The sequence below is a fragment of the Vulpes lagopus genome, chromosome 11 (assembly GCF_018345385.1).
Source record: "Vulpes lagopus strain Blue_001 chromosome 11, ASM1834538v1, whole genome shotgun sequence".
NCBI lineage: Eukaryota > Metazoa > Chordata > Mammalia > Carnivora > Canidae > Vulpes > Vulpes lagopus.
In genome coordinates this window covers 32,183,710-32,202,218 of record NC_054834.1, presented here as the reverse complement: position 1 = coordinate 32,202,218, position 18,509 = coordinate 32,183,710, and the positions used below count along the sequence as shown (strand labels likewise).

Below are 18,509 nucleotides of genomic sequence, written 5' to 3'. Positions count from 1 at the left end.
TATTGAAATTTGCTAAAAGGATAGATCTTTAGTCTTCTCAGTTCAAAAATAAATGTGTTGATGTGTGATGATGGATATGTTAATTACCATGGTTATGGTAATCATTTCACCTATATATATATATATATATATATATATATATATATTACTTTTTCCTCTCACATTCCCCTACATGTTTTTATAGAATTTTGTATGTTTACTGTAGAATTCATGTTTCGATAGTTTTAATAGAACACAAGATTATGTACATTTCCTGACTTCTATTATTCTTTCTTTTTTCCTCCGTGGCATTCTCCATATCCTAAAATAGCCTCCATAATACCTGATATAACCCATGCACAAGTACTCTGTTACCTCCACATCCATGGTTCTATAGGTGACCCTAGAAGAGAAGGTTTCTGATGAAGACTTTGTCCCTTCTTAGCTATTCAAGATTGTTTGAAGAGATACTTTTTCCTAGGCTGTGCTTTCCATGCAAAATCAAGAATTTGCCAATTGCAAACAGCTGACAAACCATGTGTTTACTATAAAGGGAGGGCCTAGGAGAACTTGGCATAACGGAGAACATCTGTCACATTATGGAAATTAACTTTACACTTCCAAAGCAAAGTTTCATACAAGCCACTTCATTTGAAATCTCTGTTGAAGAAAAATCTCCAGTTTGGCCAAGATACTCACGCATGAGAATTTTTGGAATTATCAGATAATTTATTGTACTGGTCTAGTCTGAACTGAGGGATAAACACTTGCACATGCCTGTCTCTTAATTAGTGTGTGTCACTCTTCGACTCTAATGGACTAACGATCATAGGATTATCCTTTAATAATGATTAAAGTGAGAACAAAGAGAAGAACAGCACAGATACTTTTAAGCCAAAATGGCACAGAGTATGGGGGCTGGTCACGGCTGAGGGTACGAGTCCTCAGTGGCTTGATGATCCGCTCTTTCTGGGTCAGGATGGCTCTCCGGGCCCCAGCCCACTTCCCTGGCCCCTGCAGGCGGTACTGGTAAGGCGTGCATGGTCCAAAGAAAATTTCCTTAGCCAGTTTAGGATCCCACAGGAAGAGCGAGAGCAGGTTGGGTTTCACTCCTATCTCAGAGGCAATTTCATCCATGTAATCCACGTACTGCACTCTGCGTGTGTCACGAGGATTATTCAGGAATCTGAAATCAGAAGGGAAAAAAAAATTAAAAACCTCAAGTCCGATGACAACTCCCATGCCTCCAAGCACAATTTCCTCTAAACATCAGTGGATCTTGTATGAGGGATAATCCATGGGGAAAAGAATTAATGGCTATTGATAATTTCTTGGTGGTTTCTAACAAAATAGTCACACACTGTATGTTTCACTCTCAAATCCTTCCAAAGGTCTTGGATAGTGATAGGTGGGTTTCAGGAGATTTTTGTCATATTAATGATATTCTTTCCTGAAATCTTCTGTACTTTGGCCATGCATTCGATTATCATTCAGGAATATAATCTCCTTTTGGTAAATTGGTGGGAAATATGAATTGCACAGGCCAGTTATTTAGGTATGTGACCTAATTAATTTGATTTTTGGTATTGCTGAAATGCAATCCCTGGCTGAGCTTCTTAAACCAGCTACTGCATAAGTGAGTACTTTTAGGATGAACCCTTGATCAAAGAGAACAAGCTGTGACTCTCACACGATGGATTCTCAACAGGTATTTGTTTTTTAGAAATTCATTTCCAACCCCAAAGGTTGAGAATAATTTTCTATTAAGAAGATTTGGTACAACCTCCGAGCCTCTGACTTCATGTCAGAATTTTAATTGGATTCTGTAATGATTTGCCAACTCATTTCTCACATTGATTTATCTTTCCAACTCCTTAGAAGAGTGAACAACCCTTCATTTCATCTTACATTTTTATACACTTTGCACCTCTAAGGCTATGCTATGACATAAATTTATAATTGTATGCTTATCCAGCATTACATGAATTTTAAACACAGTTCTAAAGTTTCTATGTTGGATTATTCTGTATCCATTCTTCCCACAAATATTCCATACATTTATATTATGCTTAAGAAGAAATGAAGAAGTTGATAATTTGAGATCTCATCTAGGCAAAGAGACTCAGGTTCTATGATGAGAAAAATATAAAGAAAAAAAGATTGAAAAAAAGAAAAATATAAAGAATGCTTGATAGGCAGGCAATTCCAACTAACACTTTTTCTTTCTTTCTTTTTCTTTCTTTTTCTTTCTTTCTTTCTTTCTTTCTTTCTTTCTTTCTTTCTTTCTTTCTTTCTTCTTTTTTCTTTCTTTCTTTCTTTCTTTTTCTTTCTTTTTTTCTTTCAGATTTTATTTATTTATTCATGAGAGACACAGAAAGAGAGAGGCAGAGACACAGGCAGAGGGAGAAGCAGGCTCCCTGCAAGAGCCCGATGCGGGACTCCATCCGGGGACTCCAGGATCATGCCCTGAGCCTGAGGCAGAGGCTCAACTGCCCAGGCATCCCACCCACCTAAACACTTTCAATTGACTTTCACTAAGAAGCAAGTTTCTTACTCTTTTTCAATTTTTTCTCTCTTCTTTCTTATGTCATCCATCATGCCACTCACCGAAGGTAATTTGTTCAATCCTAGGAAAGAAAGATGATGAGGTTCCAAAAGAAATGAATACCCTGAGTAGAGTCAGTTTGGTAGAGAACACCATGAGTGTTCCCCCACAAGAGTGGGGGAGAGATCCAGGAGTTATTCTGGAATGCCCTCCACTCATTGTTTTATCAGGTGCACATGCCTTACAGATGCAAAAGCATGTCCTCTAATGAGTTTGCATCTTGCCTAGCAGACCTCAAAGCTCACAAAAAAGGATGGACTGAAAGGAGTCACACTCAACTGACAAGATACAAAATAGTGTGTGTGTAGTCCCATTACCCATTCATTCTGGCTGACCTTTAAAGATTTTATTTATTTATTCATGAGAGACACAGAGAGAGAGGCAGAGACATAGGCAGAGGGAGAAGCAGGCTCCCCGCAGGGAGCCTGATGAGGGACTTGATGTTCCAGGAACTTTTTAAAGGAGAAACAAATAAATGAGCAGAATCATTATAATGTGATTAACATAATTTCATAAAGGTAGGGTTTTTTTTTTTAAGATTTCGTTTTTAAGCAAACTCTATCCAACCTCGAACTCACAACCCTGAGACCAAGAGTTGTTTGCTCCAGTGATGGAGCCAGCCAGGCACTCCCATAAAGGTAGGTTTTAAATCTGTTTTCATCAATTAATTCTCAACCTTAGAATTAATGATATAATAAAGAATAATAATAATAATAAAAGAATAATAATAAAGAATTATAATGGCAATGACTAATTTTCATTCATTCAATCCAAATTTATTGGTAGACAGGTCAGGGTACTTCATTTTTACCACCCTGCAAATTTTATGTAAATATTCATATATTTTTTAAGGTTTTACTTATTTATTCATGAGAGATAGAAAGAGAGAGGCAGAGACACAGGCAGAGGGAGAAGCAGGCTCCCCGTGGGGAGCCCAGTGTAGGACTTGATCTCGGGACCCCAGGATCATGCCCTGAGCCAAAGGCAGAAGCTCATCAACTGAGCCACCCAGGTGCCCCAAATATTCTCATTTTTATAAGTGAGAAAATTATGGCGGTCAGGGAATGTGACAAGATCATGCAGCCAGTACATGGAGGAGCTCGGTTTTAATCCCGGGTTTATCAAAGCTCCTGCTCTTTTAATTGTGCTGTCGTGCTCCTCTGGTTACTCTGTGATTCTGTCATAGTTCTCATAATTCACATAATTTACAATTCATAATTCTGTGACTCTTCCTGTCTTCTTTTTATTTTGAACATGAGAGACAGGCAAAATGCTCCCTTTAATTTGGGCTCATTAGAATGATTCTAGCAACACTGGGAAGTAGAATAGTTATTATTTCCCATCTATGCTTCAGGTTGAGACCTTTCTTCTTACTACCCTTACTTCCTATACTCTATCCTGCCCTGAAGTGCTCTAAAGAATTCCTTGCCAATAACTTGTCACTTGATGATAGCACCCCCACCCCCACTTGTGCTCTCTCTCTAATATAAATAAATAAATCTTAAAAAAAGAAATCCCTCTGTGACCTGGCCCCTGCCTACATCCCCAAACTTATTTCCTACCACTTGCCCTCTCCTAGTAGTCTAGCTATTCTGGGTTCCTTGCTCTTCCTTGAATAAATCATGCTCATTCCAGCCTTTGAACTTGGTGTTTCTTCTGCAAGAATGTTATTATTACTTTTTAAGATTTCACTTATTTATTCATGAGAGACACAGACAGAGGGAGCAGCAGACTCTGTAGGGAGGCCGATGTGGGACTCGATTCCAGGACTCTGGGATCATGACCTGAGTCAAAGGCAGATGCCCAACCACTGAGCCACCTGGGTGCCCCTAGAATGTCATTCTCATCTTAGATATTTAGATATTTAATCTTCATTTTCATATCAGAACCCTACAGGTTAAATAGCTATCAAACCCTAAAGTAATAAATACTCAAGTAGCACAATTTTGGATACTGTAAAGGTTAACTTCAGACATATTTTGCAGCAGAAGAGCTTCACAATGTCTGTGAAGTCACACTATCTGGATGGCCTTCTCTAACTACACAGAAGGTCAGCTCATACCCTTGAATACGCGGACAGCCCATCGACTCTGGAGCTCTGATGTGGGCATGGTGGCTCCTACTGGCTGGAGGATGCCGATGAAAGCTAGGGATGGTTTCTCTAGTTGAGGAGGAAAGACAAATTTAAACATGGAGCGGTGGCTGTCCAGAACTGTTGAATTATTTTCCAAAAAGGGGAAAGAGAAAGCAGCATATCCTGTGGCAAAAATGATAACATCGAGGTCCTCTTCTGTGCCATCTTCAAAGATGGCAGATGTCTCCGTGAACTCTCTCACATTTGGTTTTATCAGAATTCTTCCAGATATTATGTGATTGGGTAGATCATCACTGAAAGTAGCCTGATGGCTCAGAAATCTGGAGAATAAAAATTGAAATCCAGGAAAATTAATGTGTCTTTTTAGAAATGAGTTGAGCTCAGAAAATGCTTCAAATATTTTTTAGTTGAGCTAAGGAAAAAAAGACTTACATTTTGGTTTTAGAAAAGATTTCTTTTACTCAATACTTTTTCTGAATTATTTACTGAATAAACATTCTGTATTTATTAGATTGCCAATAACATTTACTTAATGCTTATTACATGCAAAGGGAAGATTTTGAAATGTGGTAATAAAAGTTATACCAGTGGTAATATTGGTATCTAACTTCTTTAAAACAATTTTTTGGGGGAGAGATTGTTAAGAGCAGTTGGTGTAAGTGTTCATAATAGAATAGGAAAATCAGATCACATTCTGATTTCCATCTATTTTGAGAACCTAAATACCATCTTTATAAATTTTACCAACATTATTTAATACTGTTAGTAGGGTCTCCGCTTCCACCTCTGACCTCCCACAATTTCTCTTCCACTCAGCAGCCTGAGTGATCCTTTTAAAATGTAGAGTTATATCCTGATGGGTTTATATTTCACTAAAAATGAAACCCAAAGCTATGACCATGCCGTAGCCCTAAAAATCCCTCTGAGGGTGCTTGGGTGGCTCAGTCAGTTGAGTGACTCTTGATTTGGGCTCAGGTTATGATCTCAGGGTTGTGAGATCAAGCCCTGAGTTTGGCTCTGTGCTCAGTGGGGAGTCTGCTTGAAATTCTCTCTCACACTCTACTCCTTCCCCCACCTCCACATGTGCTCTCTCTCTAATATAAATAAATAAATCTTAAAAAAAAAAAAAATCCCTCTGTGACCTGGCCTCTGCCTACATCTCTGAACTTATTTCCTACCACTTGCCCTCTCCTAGTAGTCAAGCTACACTGGGTTCCTTACTCTTCCTTGAATAAATTATGCTCATTCCAGCCTTTGAACTTGGTATTTCTTCTGCAAGAATGTTATCTTTTTTTTTTAAGATTTCATTTATTTATTTATAAGAGACACAGACAGAGGGAGAAGCAGACTCTGTAGGGAGGCCGATGTGGAACTCGATCCCAGGACCCTGGGGTCATGACCGGAGTCAAAGGCAGATGCCCAACCACTGAGCCACCTGGGCGCCCCTAGAATGTCATTCTCATCTTAGATATTCTCTCAGGACTCACCTCCCTGCTTCTTTCAGGTCTGCATTCATATGCTTTCTCATCATGTGAGTATTCCAGAACTATCTCATCTAAAAAAAGATTCCTCTCCCCAACTCTGTTTACTATTTCTTCATAGCACATATTGCTCCATGTCATTACATTATGTATTGACTAGTTGGTTTCTCTCCTAATAGAAAGGAGGCCCAGCAAGAGCTAGCACTCTACCTGGCCTTGTCCTTCCACTCCCAGTACCCAGAAACCTACTTGATCATAGTAGGGACCCAGAAATGTTTATTAAATTTATGTAGGCTGTACACAGTCAATTTTATGTGCTTCCACATTTATACCTCACAGTGGATAGGTAGATAGGGATTACATTATACCAACATAAAGAAAAAAGAAAGAAAGAAAAAATACTTAACTATACCAGGATTTAAAGGCAGAGACAAAATTACTCTGTAAAAATCCTAGAACATACCTGTGTTGAGGTAGCAAACCATAAACAGCATGGTTAAATCGAGCATTTAATTTATTCTCTGCCCATCTGTTGATTAAGAATGCAGGGTAAAATCTGGTGAGGATAGTATTAAAACGAGTGAAGAGAACAGTGTCTGCGGGCATTCCGTTATCCCAGACCCGGTTCCAAATCCACGCACCCCGCCTTGTGCTGAGAAACACCTAGGAGAGAATGCAAATAAATGAAAAATAGATGCCTTGAAATCTAAGAGTTTCCTGTCCCAGTTTTTCTGATGTCTGAATGTAAACATGGAACATACAGTCTAAAACAAAACTGTGTGAGGATTTATTCTAATGATGGGCAGACACGGTCCACAGCCCCACATTTGTAGAACAACAAATGAGACATTTAAATAGGATGATCTTTGAATCACAGATATCTCTCATTTGGCTCATGAGAAATGAATAAGGACTCTCTTGCTTGTTTTCAAAGACAGATTGATAATTAGAGTCACACACACTCACACAAAATTACACATCTGACTTGTTTGCTATAGTCCCAGAGAGCTACCTAACCCCAGGCCTACCTCTGGATCTCACTCACTATCCTTCCTCTCCTTTCTCCAAAGCAGTGTTTGATGCCTGCCATCTCTTAAATTGCAAATCCTGGACAAACATGATGCAGGAAGACTAGAGATCAACAAATTCACGCACACCATTCATCTGCCAATTATGATATTACGGAATTTAGAATACTTAGTTAATCTGTATCCCTTGAAATGTAAGTAGAGAAGGAATCAGTTGGGGGAGGTATCAAGTGTCAAGTCAGTGAAAAGGAAAGAGATTTAAAGTGGTTTTCTGATATAGTTCATATTTGTAACTGGTGGCTGAGCTGATGAAGCCTACACTCTCTGGTAAAAATAAGCAATATGGCAGTCATTAAAATTTGAAATATTTATTTTTATTCCATTCTCTTTTCAGAAAATGTATTGCCAAGATGTCTACCAAGAAACAAGTGTGAAGAGGTCATTAACGATCAGGATTGAAGCAGTATGTGGGTACACCTGACACATATTTCACACAATGCTGACATCTGAGAGGGCAGTGGACAGGGTAACATCGGTGAAAGAGAATTTTAGGAACCAAACCTGTGAAGCTACGTGACTGAGCTCAATTGCCAAATCAGTTCCAGAATTTCCAATGCCGACCACAATGATTTTCTTCCCCCGAAATTTCTCTGGATTCTTGTATTCCCAGCTGTGAATATATTGACCTTTGAACCTCTTGATTCCTGTGGGCAAGAAAGTATTGCTCCAGACTTGGTCATTATTTCACATTATTTTTTACAGTTTATTGTTGAATTCAAAGACCATCCTATTTAAATGTCTCATTTGTTGTTCTACAAATGTGGGGCTGTGGACAATGTCTGCCCATCATTAGACAGAATAAATCCTCACACAGTTTTGTTTTAGACTGTAAGTTCCATGTTTACATTCAGACATCTAATTTCTGCCTCCTTTTTACTTCCCTAAACCCTGCCAAATCTTCAAAGGATTTGGCTCTAATTTAAGTACTACATCTTCTTTATCCTTCATTCTTGTTATTTGCAACAACTGCCTTAGACCCATTTTCCTGTCTTACTTTCTCCACCCAAGCTTCATCCTTGTCTAGATGTTTCCATCTCTTCCTAGGTCCAGTACACCCTTCCCACCAGCATTATTCACTCTGTTCTTCTAATGGGGAAAAATGCGCCAACATCACCCACCAGGATCTGAAGCTAATGTATGAACTTAGAATGTAGGAACTTCATATTTTTGCCTAAAAATCTGCTCTGACTTAAACAAAAAACTCATATGGAAAACCAATGAAGGCTGGTTGATTTTACAGCATTTCATCTTTTAAACAACACTGGGGTCTGCACATATGGGCTTCATTTGCTCCTCTTGTGATCCTGGAACAAATGACTGACACTCTAGTCAGCCCTGACTGAGGGTCAGTCCTTGCCCTGTTCCTTTCTCCCTACAGAATCTCTTCCCAAACTCCAGCTTTCCTTTGGAATCAGTCCTTGTGAGCTCCTGGCATGGATCTAATTTTTCCCAAACTCCATCTTTGCAAGTTGGACAGTCCATCAGATTTCTCACTGTGGCTCTTTCAGTATTTCCTCCTCCTCTTGGTCCCACTGTAATCCCTCTCATTTCCTGAAGACAACCTTTCCTCTCATTTTTATGAAACAACAAAGATCTTAAGTGAGTTTCTCAACACCTAAAAGTTACTGTGTGTTCATCCATCCTTCCTCTGTCTCCTTTCCCCAGGAGAAAATATTTCTCTTCTCTTTCAGAATGAACCCTTTGCTCTGTGGGTCAAAAATGCAAGGGGGGTCTTGAGGTCAAACAAACATAGGCACAAATCTCAGCTTTTTCACTACCAGTGACATTTGCAATGTGTAAAATGGAAATGGTTTCACTTAGCTCATGGTATGAGCTAATGGAATGGTATAAAGAGCCCTTAAAATGTTCCTTTATAGGACTTGAGAAATAGGCTTAATGCTCTTCTTTAAATATCTTTAATCTTTCAAAAAAATCTTTAATCTCAGCCCACCTTCTCCCATTTTTATTTTATTTATTTATAAAAGATTTTATTTATTTATTCATGAGAGAAACAGAGAGGTAAACACAGAGACATAGGTGGAAGGAGAAGCAGGATCCATGCAGGAAGCCCTATGTGGGACTCGATCCCGGGATTCCAGGATCACGCCCTGAGCTGAAGGCAGGCACTTAACTGCTGAGCCACCCAAGGATCCCTCCTTCTCCCATTTTTAACGAACATCTCTTCAACCTTATTATCTTGCGGCCTCCTCAATGTTTCTCCCTCATACAACCAAAATCAGCTCTTCCTGCAGTCTGCCTATCTCAGAAAATGGAAACTCAATTGCTTAGACCAACAAAATGAGAGCTATCTTTGACACCTCTCTATTACATCTCGCATCCTGTCCATCAGCAAATTCTATCATCTCTATGTTCACACTATACTCAGGATCCAAGCACTTCATTATTTCTCCACTGCTACCCCTCTGGTCCAAACTACCATCATTTCTCACCTGCATTAGTGCAAGAGCCTCTTCCCTGGTCTCTCCATTTCCTCCTTACCACCTCCTTCCCCAACTATTCTGAACACAGCAGCTGAAGAGATTAGAGCATGCCTCTCCTCTGCTCAAAGCCTCCTAACAGCTCTTACCTCACTCAAAGTCAAAGCCAGAGTGCAAACAATGGCTCATTGTCCACTCTCTGACATCTCTCCTTCCTACCTCTTTCAATCCCACCACACTGGACCTGTGAGCTACACTCCCACCTCCAGGCCTTTGCCTCTGCTCTTCCTTCTGCACAGTGAGCTTTCTCTGGATATCTGTATCACTTCTTCAACTCCTTTGGGCATTTGCTCAAATGTCCCTTTCTTCTGGAACCCTTACCTGGCCGCTCTGTCTGATTTTGCACCACAACCCCCATCCCTAAAATCCTTACCCTTTTCCATAGTCATCACCTCCCACATATTTATCCCATTTTTGTCTGTGTCCATCTACTGCACACATGTTCCTCAAGGACAAGGGTTTTGCCTGTTTTGCTCTCTGCTGAGCCTCTGGACATCTGGTCCTGGATAGGTATTCCTTGAATGAATGTTGAATGAATGAATACAGGAATATTTAAATTTCTAACTAACTAACCAGCTAATAGATTTCTCTTGACCAATTTAAACTTCTCTATCTTCTCATACACTGAGACACAGACACTTGTTGCAATGGAAGTGAGAGGAGTCTAGACTCTCCTGAGAAATCCAAAGGAGTCACAGGTTCAGCCCTTTTTGAGAAGACTGAGTGTATATCTTGTTCCTAGAGATAAACAGGAGATGCTGTGCAGGTAGACCATTCCCACACTATTCCCCATATGCAAGGTGCTTAAGCTCCCAGATAGTAAACAATAGCGTCGCAGTAGCTTGTAAGACGTGTACATGGCTATTTATATTCATCATGTTATGCACATACATACATACACTTTCAGGAATAAAGCTAAATCTTAATTTATTTTCTGTCTCATTGATTCTACTACTTACTCGAAACTATTTTGAAAGTTTTCATTTACTTATTTAAGTAATGTCTACACTCAACGTGGGGCTCAAACCCGTGTCCCCGAGATCAAGAGTCCCATGTTCTTCCAACTGAACCCACCAGGTACCCTGTATTCACTCCAACTATTATCAACACAAAACAATTCCTGCATTTCCTTTTCCAGTTGGAAAAATGTAGCACTTTTCTCAAAATAGCCCAGAACTTGTGGCAATAGAGTATTAGTAATTTTTAATTTTCAATGTTATAACATTATGTTTTATTTCAATAGACCCTGAAAGAGCATGCATTGCTTTATAATCAGAAAAAAATATTTATTTCGAAAATAAGGTGGCTTTCAGAGTTACAAATTGTCTTCAAAAATAACAATAAGCAACAACGATAAAACCCCACATCACCTTAGCATTAAGTATGACATACCTGGAAAGTTCTGGAGTGGCAAGAAGGGGTCGCTGTAAAGGCCACTGCACACCATAATCCCATCAAAGACATAGGATTTCTGCTTTCCTGCAGTCTCAACTATGACATCCCACTGTCCTGTGCAAGAGAAGTCGGAGCGCTTCTTCACGCTGCACACCTTTGACTGGGAATGAGACAAACTTGGACTTGCAGCCTCTATTCCCCATTACATCCTGTCCCCAAAATTTGGGCCTCAGTGAGTAAGGTTGGTTATAACTACTCTCCTTTGGGGTTTCCTGAAAGAGTTTCTTTAAAGCTTGTTTCCTACCGAGGCTTGTTTTTGTTTTTAAAGATTTTATTCATTTATTTGAGAGACAGAGCATGAATGGGGGGCAAGGAGGGGCAGAGAGAGAAGGAGAAGCAGGCTTCACATGGAGCAGGGAGCCCAATACAGGGCTCAGTCTCAGGACCCTGGGATCATGACCTGAGTTGAAGGCAGATGCTTAACCGACTGAGCCATCCAAGAGCCTCTACCAAGGCTTTTTAAAAGTAGAGATGTAAGCCAGTGTGTGCCCAGCTGTGTTTCTAAATGTAGTTGGTGGTGAGCCAACATCAGGTGCACAGTCTGGCATTTCACCCAATCTATCCTACTTTTTCCTGAAGGAAGTGAGGAGGGAGATCCTGCTCACTTCACTGGAGATGCCTGTAGAATAACCTCCCAGACTGAACAGGTGTGCATTACTGCCCCTCACTCTCGCCTGGCTCTTGACCCGACCAAGAAGGTTCTGCACACGATGAGTGTTCCCCTGCCCCACTCACCAGAAACTGGATGTGCTTCAGTAGGTGAAAATGTTGTACATACATCCTGAGGTACTCCATGATTCTAGAATTGTGCAAGTAGTTGGGGAAGTGATCGGGAAACGGGTAATCACTGTAGGCTGTCATCTCCTTTGAAGTGTTGCTAGTGGCAGATTCATAGACACTCGGCCTGCAACTCTTAGCCTTCTCCTACCAAGAAAAAAAGGACACTCCCTGTTTTTTAGAATATAAGAGTAACAGTTAAAAAAAAGTTGACGCCTTTCTTTGTCAAGTGATGAAGTTACTGGGATGAATTCCTCCAAAGAAAGGAAAGTTACTTTTCCAGTACTTTCCCAAGAGGTAAGATACCTTGTCATAAATAGTTTAAAAGAGCAAATAGTTTTGTTGGGCAACAAAAAGAAAAAATATGAAAAGGTGAAGAAAGAACATGAAAAGGACATGAGAAGAAAATGTATGTAGAATACCAGAGAATGAAAATAAACAGAGGAAGATGGGGCTGCCTCTGTGCTGACAGAGCTTGATGGGGTCAGAGTCCCAGCCAGAGGGTATACAAGATGTCCACGCTGTTTGTAGTGATGAATAGAAAATAATAGAGTGTCAGTTCATTAGGCTTTCTTTTTTTTCTTCCTTTTTAAATTTTTTTCTAATTACAACAGCACATGTTGGTTAGAATTTTATAGAAAAATCACAGAGACGACTATCATTCTTGGTGATCGTTTTAAATGTTTTGATATATATATACCCTTCTGGTTTCAGTCTCTCAATCCTTCAGAATCGTTCTATATATTATCTACTTATCTATATGCATACAGACAGGAGATAGTGCTTTTAGTGTTTTTCAATGTGTTATGGTTTATAATTATATCATATATGGAATATATAATTATATATAATTATAAAATATACATTATATACAAAATTCTATACTGCAAATATGCATATAATTTTTATGATTATATATAATTTTATGATTATGTATAATTATATAATTTATAATTATATATTATATTTTCTAATTTTCTATGCAAAATATAATTATTTAGCTATATATTAAGTATATATAATTATAATTATATCTAATATATTATTTTTATAACTATATTTATAATTATATATAATAGTATATATGGTATAATATATATAACATGTAATATACCATATTTTTATAATTATATAATTATATAATAGTATATAATGGTATTATATATACTAATGTATATTATTATATGTAATATGATATACATATAATCATATATATTACCTAATTCAATCCTGTGAAGCACATTATCATCTTCATTTTTCAGGTTATAACAGCAGTGCATACAACACACAATATCTGTTATATGCTTTAGCAACCATTCCTGATTTTTTTTTTAATGAAGAATAGAGGGACACCTGGGTGGCTCAGTGGTTGAGCGTCTGCCTTTCACTTAAGGCGTGATCCGGGGGTCCTGGGATCAAGTCCCACATGGGGTGCCTTGTGAGGAGTCTGCTTCTCCCTCTGCTTATGTTTCTGCCTCTCTCTCTGTCTCTCATGAATGAATAAAAAAATCTTAAAAAAAAAAAGAATGAAAGCTAGATATCTAATTTAAGGCTAAGAAAAAAAAATACCCTATCACTTACAATATGCTGTTTTCTCCTAGAAGAATTTACTATAGTCCTAAAATGTAATCATTTTAATATATGTATACAGAAAACACAATTGGGAGGAGATCAATTTTTTTCCTGTATCTTTTGTATATTATTGGTGACATAAGGAATCAGTAATGCATGTACTATGAATATTCTAAACTTGAAGCCAGGATATATGGAATCTAATTCCTGTTAAGGTATATTAACTTTAAGAACAGATCTAAGTATGTGTTTTCTTCTTCCAAACGAAGAGCATTGTTTAATAAAGGCCACTGTATCGAAGTGCACATATCTTAAAAACACCCCTTCTGATAGGAATAGTTTCTGCAAATATGAGCAGCATTTTTTCCTAAGTGAAACCTTAAAAAATATGGGCATGACTAGTGAAATCAGATGACTTGCTGTGGTATTTTGTGGCATTTTGACGTGGTCCTTGAGATATATCGTTGTCTTGCTTGGATAAGGGAAACTGACATCAAATCATTTCTCTTAATCTATTTCTTTAGGTGGCAAATAAGGGCTTGCCTACCTCACAGAGTTGTTATGAAGACCAAATAATGCACATAAAATGCTTTAAAAACCTTACACAGGAAATAAACAAGTGCATACAGTGTGATACAACTAATAGTGCCCGTGTGCACAGGGTGCTTGGACATCAGGCTTGGAGGTTGGAGAAGATTTCCTGTAGACATGTCTGTATTGCTCAAGGTCCAACCAGAAACATGGAAACTACTCTCAATACTTGAAACCAGGAATGTAATGCAGGGAACTGTTCACACACAAAAATGAAAGACCTGAAAAACCAACCAGGTGTTGGCAAGACATCCCAGATGTCAGCAAAAGCAGGCAGCCACCACCACCTGTAGGTTAGATCTAGGCAGTTAAGAGCTGGTATACTGCTACCTTTCTTCTCCACTTCCCATGGTAAAGTTGGGAGCCACAGAGCCACGTGGTCTAGGGGTATAACTAAGTTGGAGAAGGACCACTTAATCACATCTGACCTTGATGAAGGACAAAAACTGTTATTGTGCTAAGCTCTTGAGATGTCAGAGTTTGTCTGTGAGACAGTGAGTGTTAGTTGCCCTTACTAGTATATATATATTATTAGGCCAAAAATAAAAGTCTATAGATCCAGTGTTAACATATATGAGGTAGCTGAAGCCAAAGATGCTAAGGAAGAATCCTAAGGGACTTGCAAAAAGTAAAAGGCCAGAGGATTGAGAATAGAACAATCAGCTACACTTTGAGGCCAGGTGGAAAAATATAGGTAGGAAAAGCAGAGAAGAAAAGAGAGAGAAATCACAGAAGCCAGGGATAAGTATTTTATTTATTTTTTGGGGGGGGAGGGGATAAGTGCTTTAAAAAGACATTGATTTTTGACATTTTTAGAGTCCCTCAAGAAAGCAAGAAAATTCAGCCCAGGAAGTCCGTCTGCTTTGACCACTTTGGTGTCAGCAGCGAGAGCAGCTTTCGGGACAGGTTGGAAAGCCCACCAGGTAAGGATGGTGTAGACGGTCCCAGGGGAAGACAATGCAGAGAGTGAGCACAGGCTTCTCCTTCAGGGAGCTAGACTCTGGAAGGAGGAAGGACAGCTGGAGCATCGTCCTTGGGGGAGGCAAAGATTGGGATTCAATGCACAGGTGCAAGCACTAATAAAAATAATACTTATTATACTAATAGTTGATACGTTACTGCTAAAATCTATGCATTCCTATTTCCTTGATATGGAAAAGATGTCATCACACATGTGGAAGTGTAGTTTATTCAAACGTACCTCGTAGCGCCACAGTCCTCCAATGTCGTGGCTTCCTTCAAAACAGGTGGGCGCCAGTCCTTCCTCCAGACAGATCTTAATGGCACCCAATCCGCTGACCCCAGCACCAATCACTGCAATTCTTTTTGGTGGCATTGTGTCTTGTATCAGGGAATTTATTAGTAGAAAAGCAGATTTTTATTGTCATGGAATTTTTTTTTTCTATAATGCAAGATCATCAGAGCTTTTTTTTTCCCCTGAAAATTGCTAACTAATGCATTTGAGAAATGTTCTACTCAAAGCTGTTCTCCAATTGGAAGGCTCTCTGAGCAGCAAAAAACCCTACCTCACACAAGACTTTCTTATTTTCAAGTACAAAGTAGAGTGCTTCTAAGACAAAAATATGGTGGGGGGACGTTTGCCTTAGGCTCAGGTCATGATCCCAGGGTCCTGGGATCCAGCCCTCCCGGGATCAGTCCCCCATCTGGCTTCCTGGTCAGTTAGGAGCCCATTTCTTCCTCTCCCTCTGCCCCTCCCTCTGCTTGTGCGCTCTCTCTCTGTCAAATTAAAAAATAATTTTTTTTTTAAAAAAGGTTTGACTGCTAAAGTCACACACACCACTCCATACACAGATTTTGCCCAAACCGACTTTTAATTCCTTCTGCTACTACTATCTGCTTGCTGAAACACTCACATTGGGTACTTCTGCATGGTTTACTTTTGTTTTGTTTTGTTTTGTTTTGCATATTTTACTTTTGATTTAGGCCAGAGAATCCCTACTTTGGCCCTGTGATAGGGTCTGAAGTAGCAAGGGCAGGAAGAAAACTGCCACAGAGCATTCCTTCAAGTAAATACCACTCATCACACTGTTCTTAGGGCGAAGTGCAAGCTACCCATGTAGATAGTCTTTAGAAAAGTAGTCCAACTGTCTTCATATCAAAGATTAATGTTCTGCTATTCATTCACTCATTCATTCATTCACTCATTCATTCATTCACTCATTCATTCATTCAATAAGCATTTACTGGTACCTACTACGTGCCAGACACTACTTTAGTTGGGCAGATACTGCAGTGAATAGATCTGACATAGTGCCTTGAAAACAGGTGGAGAATAAACAAAGGAGTAAGTAGGTAGTAAGCCGGCCGATGATGCCAACTGTGGAGGAAAATGAAGCAGGGTAGGGGCTGTGGGGGAATGTAGATGCAGGGTATTGTTTTCTGTAACATGGTCAAGGAAGGGCTCCCTCATGATGTTTAAGCAGCCGGTGGGGGAGAGAATTCCAAGCAGACAGTCTGAGGCAGAAACATGCTGGACATTTTTGAAGAAAAGCAAGGGATATGTTGTGAGTGGGTGCCAAAAGGGTGGAGGGGATGATGAGGTTGGAGAGGAAGTATTAGGCATCAGTGTTAGAGTTAGGATCAGTACCAGAGGTCAGACCAGGCAGTGCACTTTTTCAAAGGATGGAGCAAAGGAAATATATGGACAGTATCAATAGGTGCTCAGAGATGCCACTTACCTGTAAGTGCCTCCGAGGACACTACTCTCCTCACACTATCTGCTCTACAGGGTTGTTCCACCCTCTGCTGTTCAGCTGAACCTGAAGGAATAGTTTTCTTTCTCCCTTCCTTCCTTCCTTCCTTCCTTCCTTCCTTCCTTCCTTCCTCCTTCCTTCCCCTCTTTTTCTTTCTTTTCTTTGTTTCTTTCCTTCTCTCGGAAATAGAGTTTTCTTAAGAGAGGCCCCTTAACTATCATCTGGTGAATTTCTCCCTGTATCTTCCCTCTTTAATCTGAATTTCTGTTTGAAGGAGGAACGGAATGGAATTCTGTACTGCAATGTTAACAGTCTTTTTTTTTTTTATCATAGTGGATTAGAGCAGCTATTAAAATATAAGACTATTTTTTAATTTGGAGTTCCTTCTTAAATTCTTTTAGATTAAGGCTTATTAACATAACCCTGTACCATTGATGTGTTGCTACGGCTTGAAAATGTATCCAGAGGCAATAACCAACGAATTTACCCAATGACAGCAGCAAGTACCTAAATAATCCCCCTGAGTACAGCAGTTAATGCAGAGGTTTTTCAAGTGCTTAGCAGGATTGTATCAGCCAGAACACTGGATCACGAAGTAGCAGAATGAGTGCATACTAAGAAAGAAATCACTATCAACAGAAATACATGGATAATGAATGTTGCATTTGTTGTTAATTTGAAAAGTAAATCCGAATACTTAGTGCTCATTTTTAAATGCCAAGGCTATTATGTTTCACTGCGATATGTACATTTGTTTGAAAAATCACCTTTCAAATGTCAGAAATATCAAGTCAAATACTCTTCTCCTGGGTATTCAAATTCCCTGACTGTTGCAATAAAAGCCTATTAGCCCATACAACCTGTGCTTAGTGAGGTGTATTGCCTCCTTGATCGTTTATATCCTCTTGCTCCTCCAGTAGCTCCCCTTAACCTCCAGCGCCCTGTCACCTCTGTCTCTTTAGCCCTTCACCTGAAACAAACCCAAATGACACCCAGTGGGCCAAATATCCCACCATAGGTATAGCCGACGCTGGCCCCAGCCTGTTTTCTGCCCCACTGGAAATGGTAATGAGTTGCTCTTTGGATGAAGTCTTGTGAATATTCTCTACTCCTTAGTTACCCTTTTGCTTTTGATCGCTTATAGAGAACACAGGATATTTTTCTAATCATGCAGTTACATGTCATAAAACAAAAACTTAAAAATTCCATTAAGCCTCCATGTCTTGTACGAAGTAAAGGTCATAAGACTAACCTGTAGCAAGAAGAAAAAGAAAAGCAGATTTGTTCTTGAGGTCTCCCGGCACTGGGGTAAAGAGATGGGCTCCGGAATCCTTGCCTCTTCGGAGAGGACTGACAGCTCCTGTGCTCTTCCCAACACTGAGGGAGCCCACCAGGGTGAGTTTTATGCAATGACTAATTTGCAAAAACTCCTCCCCGTGTGTCTCTCCTCTCTGCCTGATGGGGTGGAGGTAAGAAAGTTGGGGTTCAGGTAAGAAGCTGGCAGGTCATCAAATTTTTCTAAACATAGTAATTGTGTTGGTCTCACAAAGTCTAATTAAATTGAAGGTACTGAGAAGCCTGGAAGGAACTTCATTAAGACAGTATTCAGCTTGGAAACTGATCTATAGTGAAGCCTGGAAAACATGGGAAAACA

The 18,509-nt window shown here is 39.5% G+C and overlaps 1 protein-coding gene across 1 annotated transcript; it reads right to left on the bottom strand.

The window, feature by feature from the left end:
• Positions 1–813: 813 nt before the first annotated feature.
• LOC121471527 (flavin-containing monooxygenase 5-like) lies at positions 814–15,477 on the bottom strand. The gene is made up of 8 exons (XM_041722343.1): positions 15,343–15,477; positions 11,937–12,125; positions 11,139–11,301; positions 7,750–7,892; positions 6,624–6,823; positions 4,647–4,999; positions 2,534–2,606; positions 814–1,165 (listed from the first exon to the last, which is right to left on the bottom strand). Exons 1-8 carry the CDS (start codon positions 15,475–15,477, stop codon positions 814–816), a joined length of 1,608 nt encoding a protein of 535 aa, XP_041578277.1.
• Between the last annotated feature and the right edge of the window lie 3,032 nt (positions 15,478–18,509).

Coding starts and splice junctions, on each gene's coding strand:
- LOC121471527 (XM_041722343.1), bottom strand. CDS start 15,477: ATGCCACCAAAAAGAATTGCAGTGATTGGTGCTGGGGTCAGCGGATTG. Junction 6,824..7,749: donor TCAGTCACGTAGCTTCACAG/GTTTGGTTCCTA, acceptor ATTCTCTCCTAG/GTGTTTCTCAGCACAAGGCG. Junction 1,166..2,533: donor AGAGAAAAAATTGAAAAAGA/GTAAGAAACTTG, acceptor TTCTGATTTCAG/ATTCCTGAATAATCCTCGTG.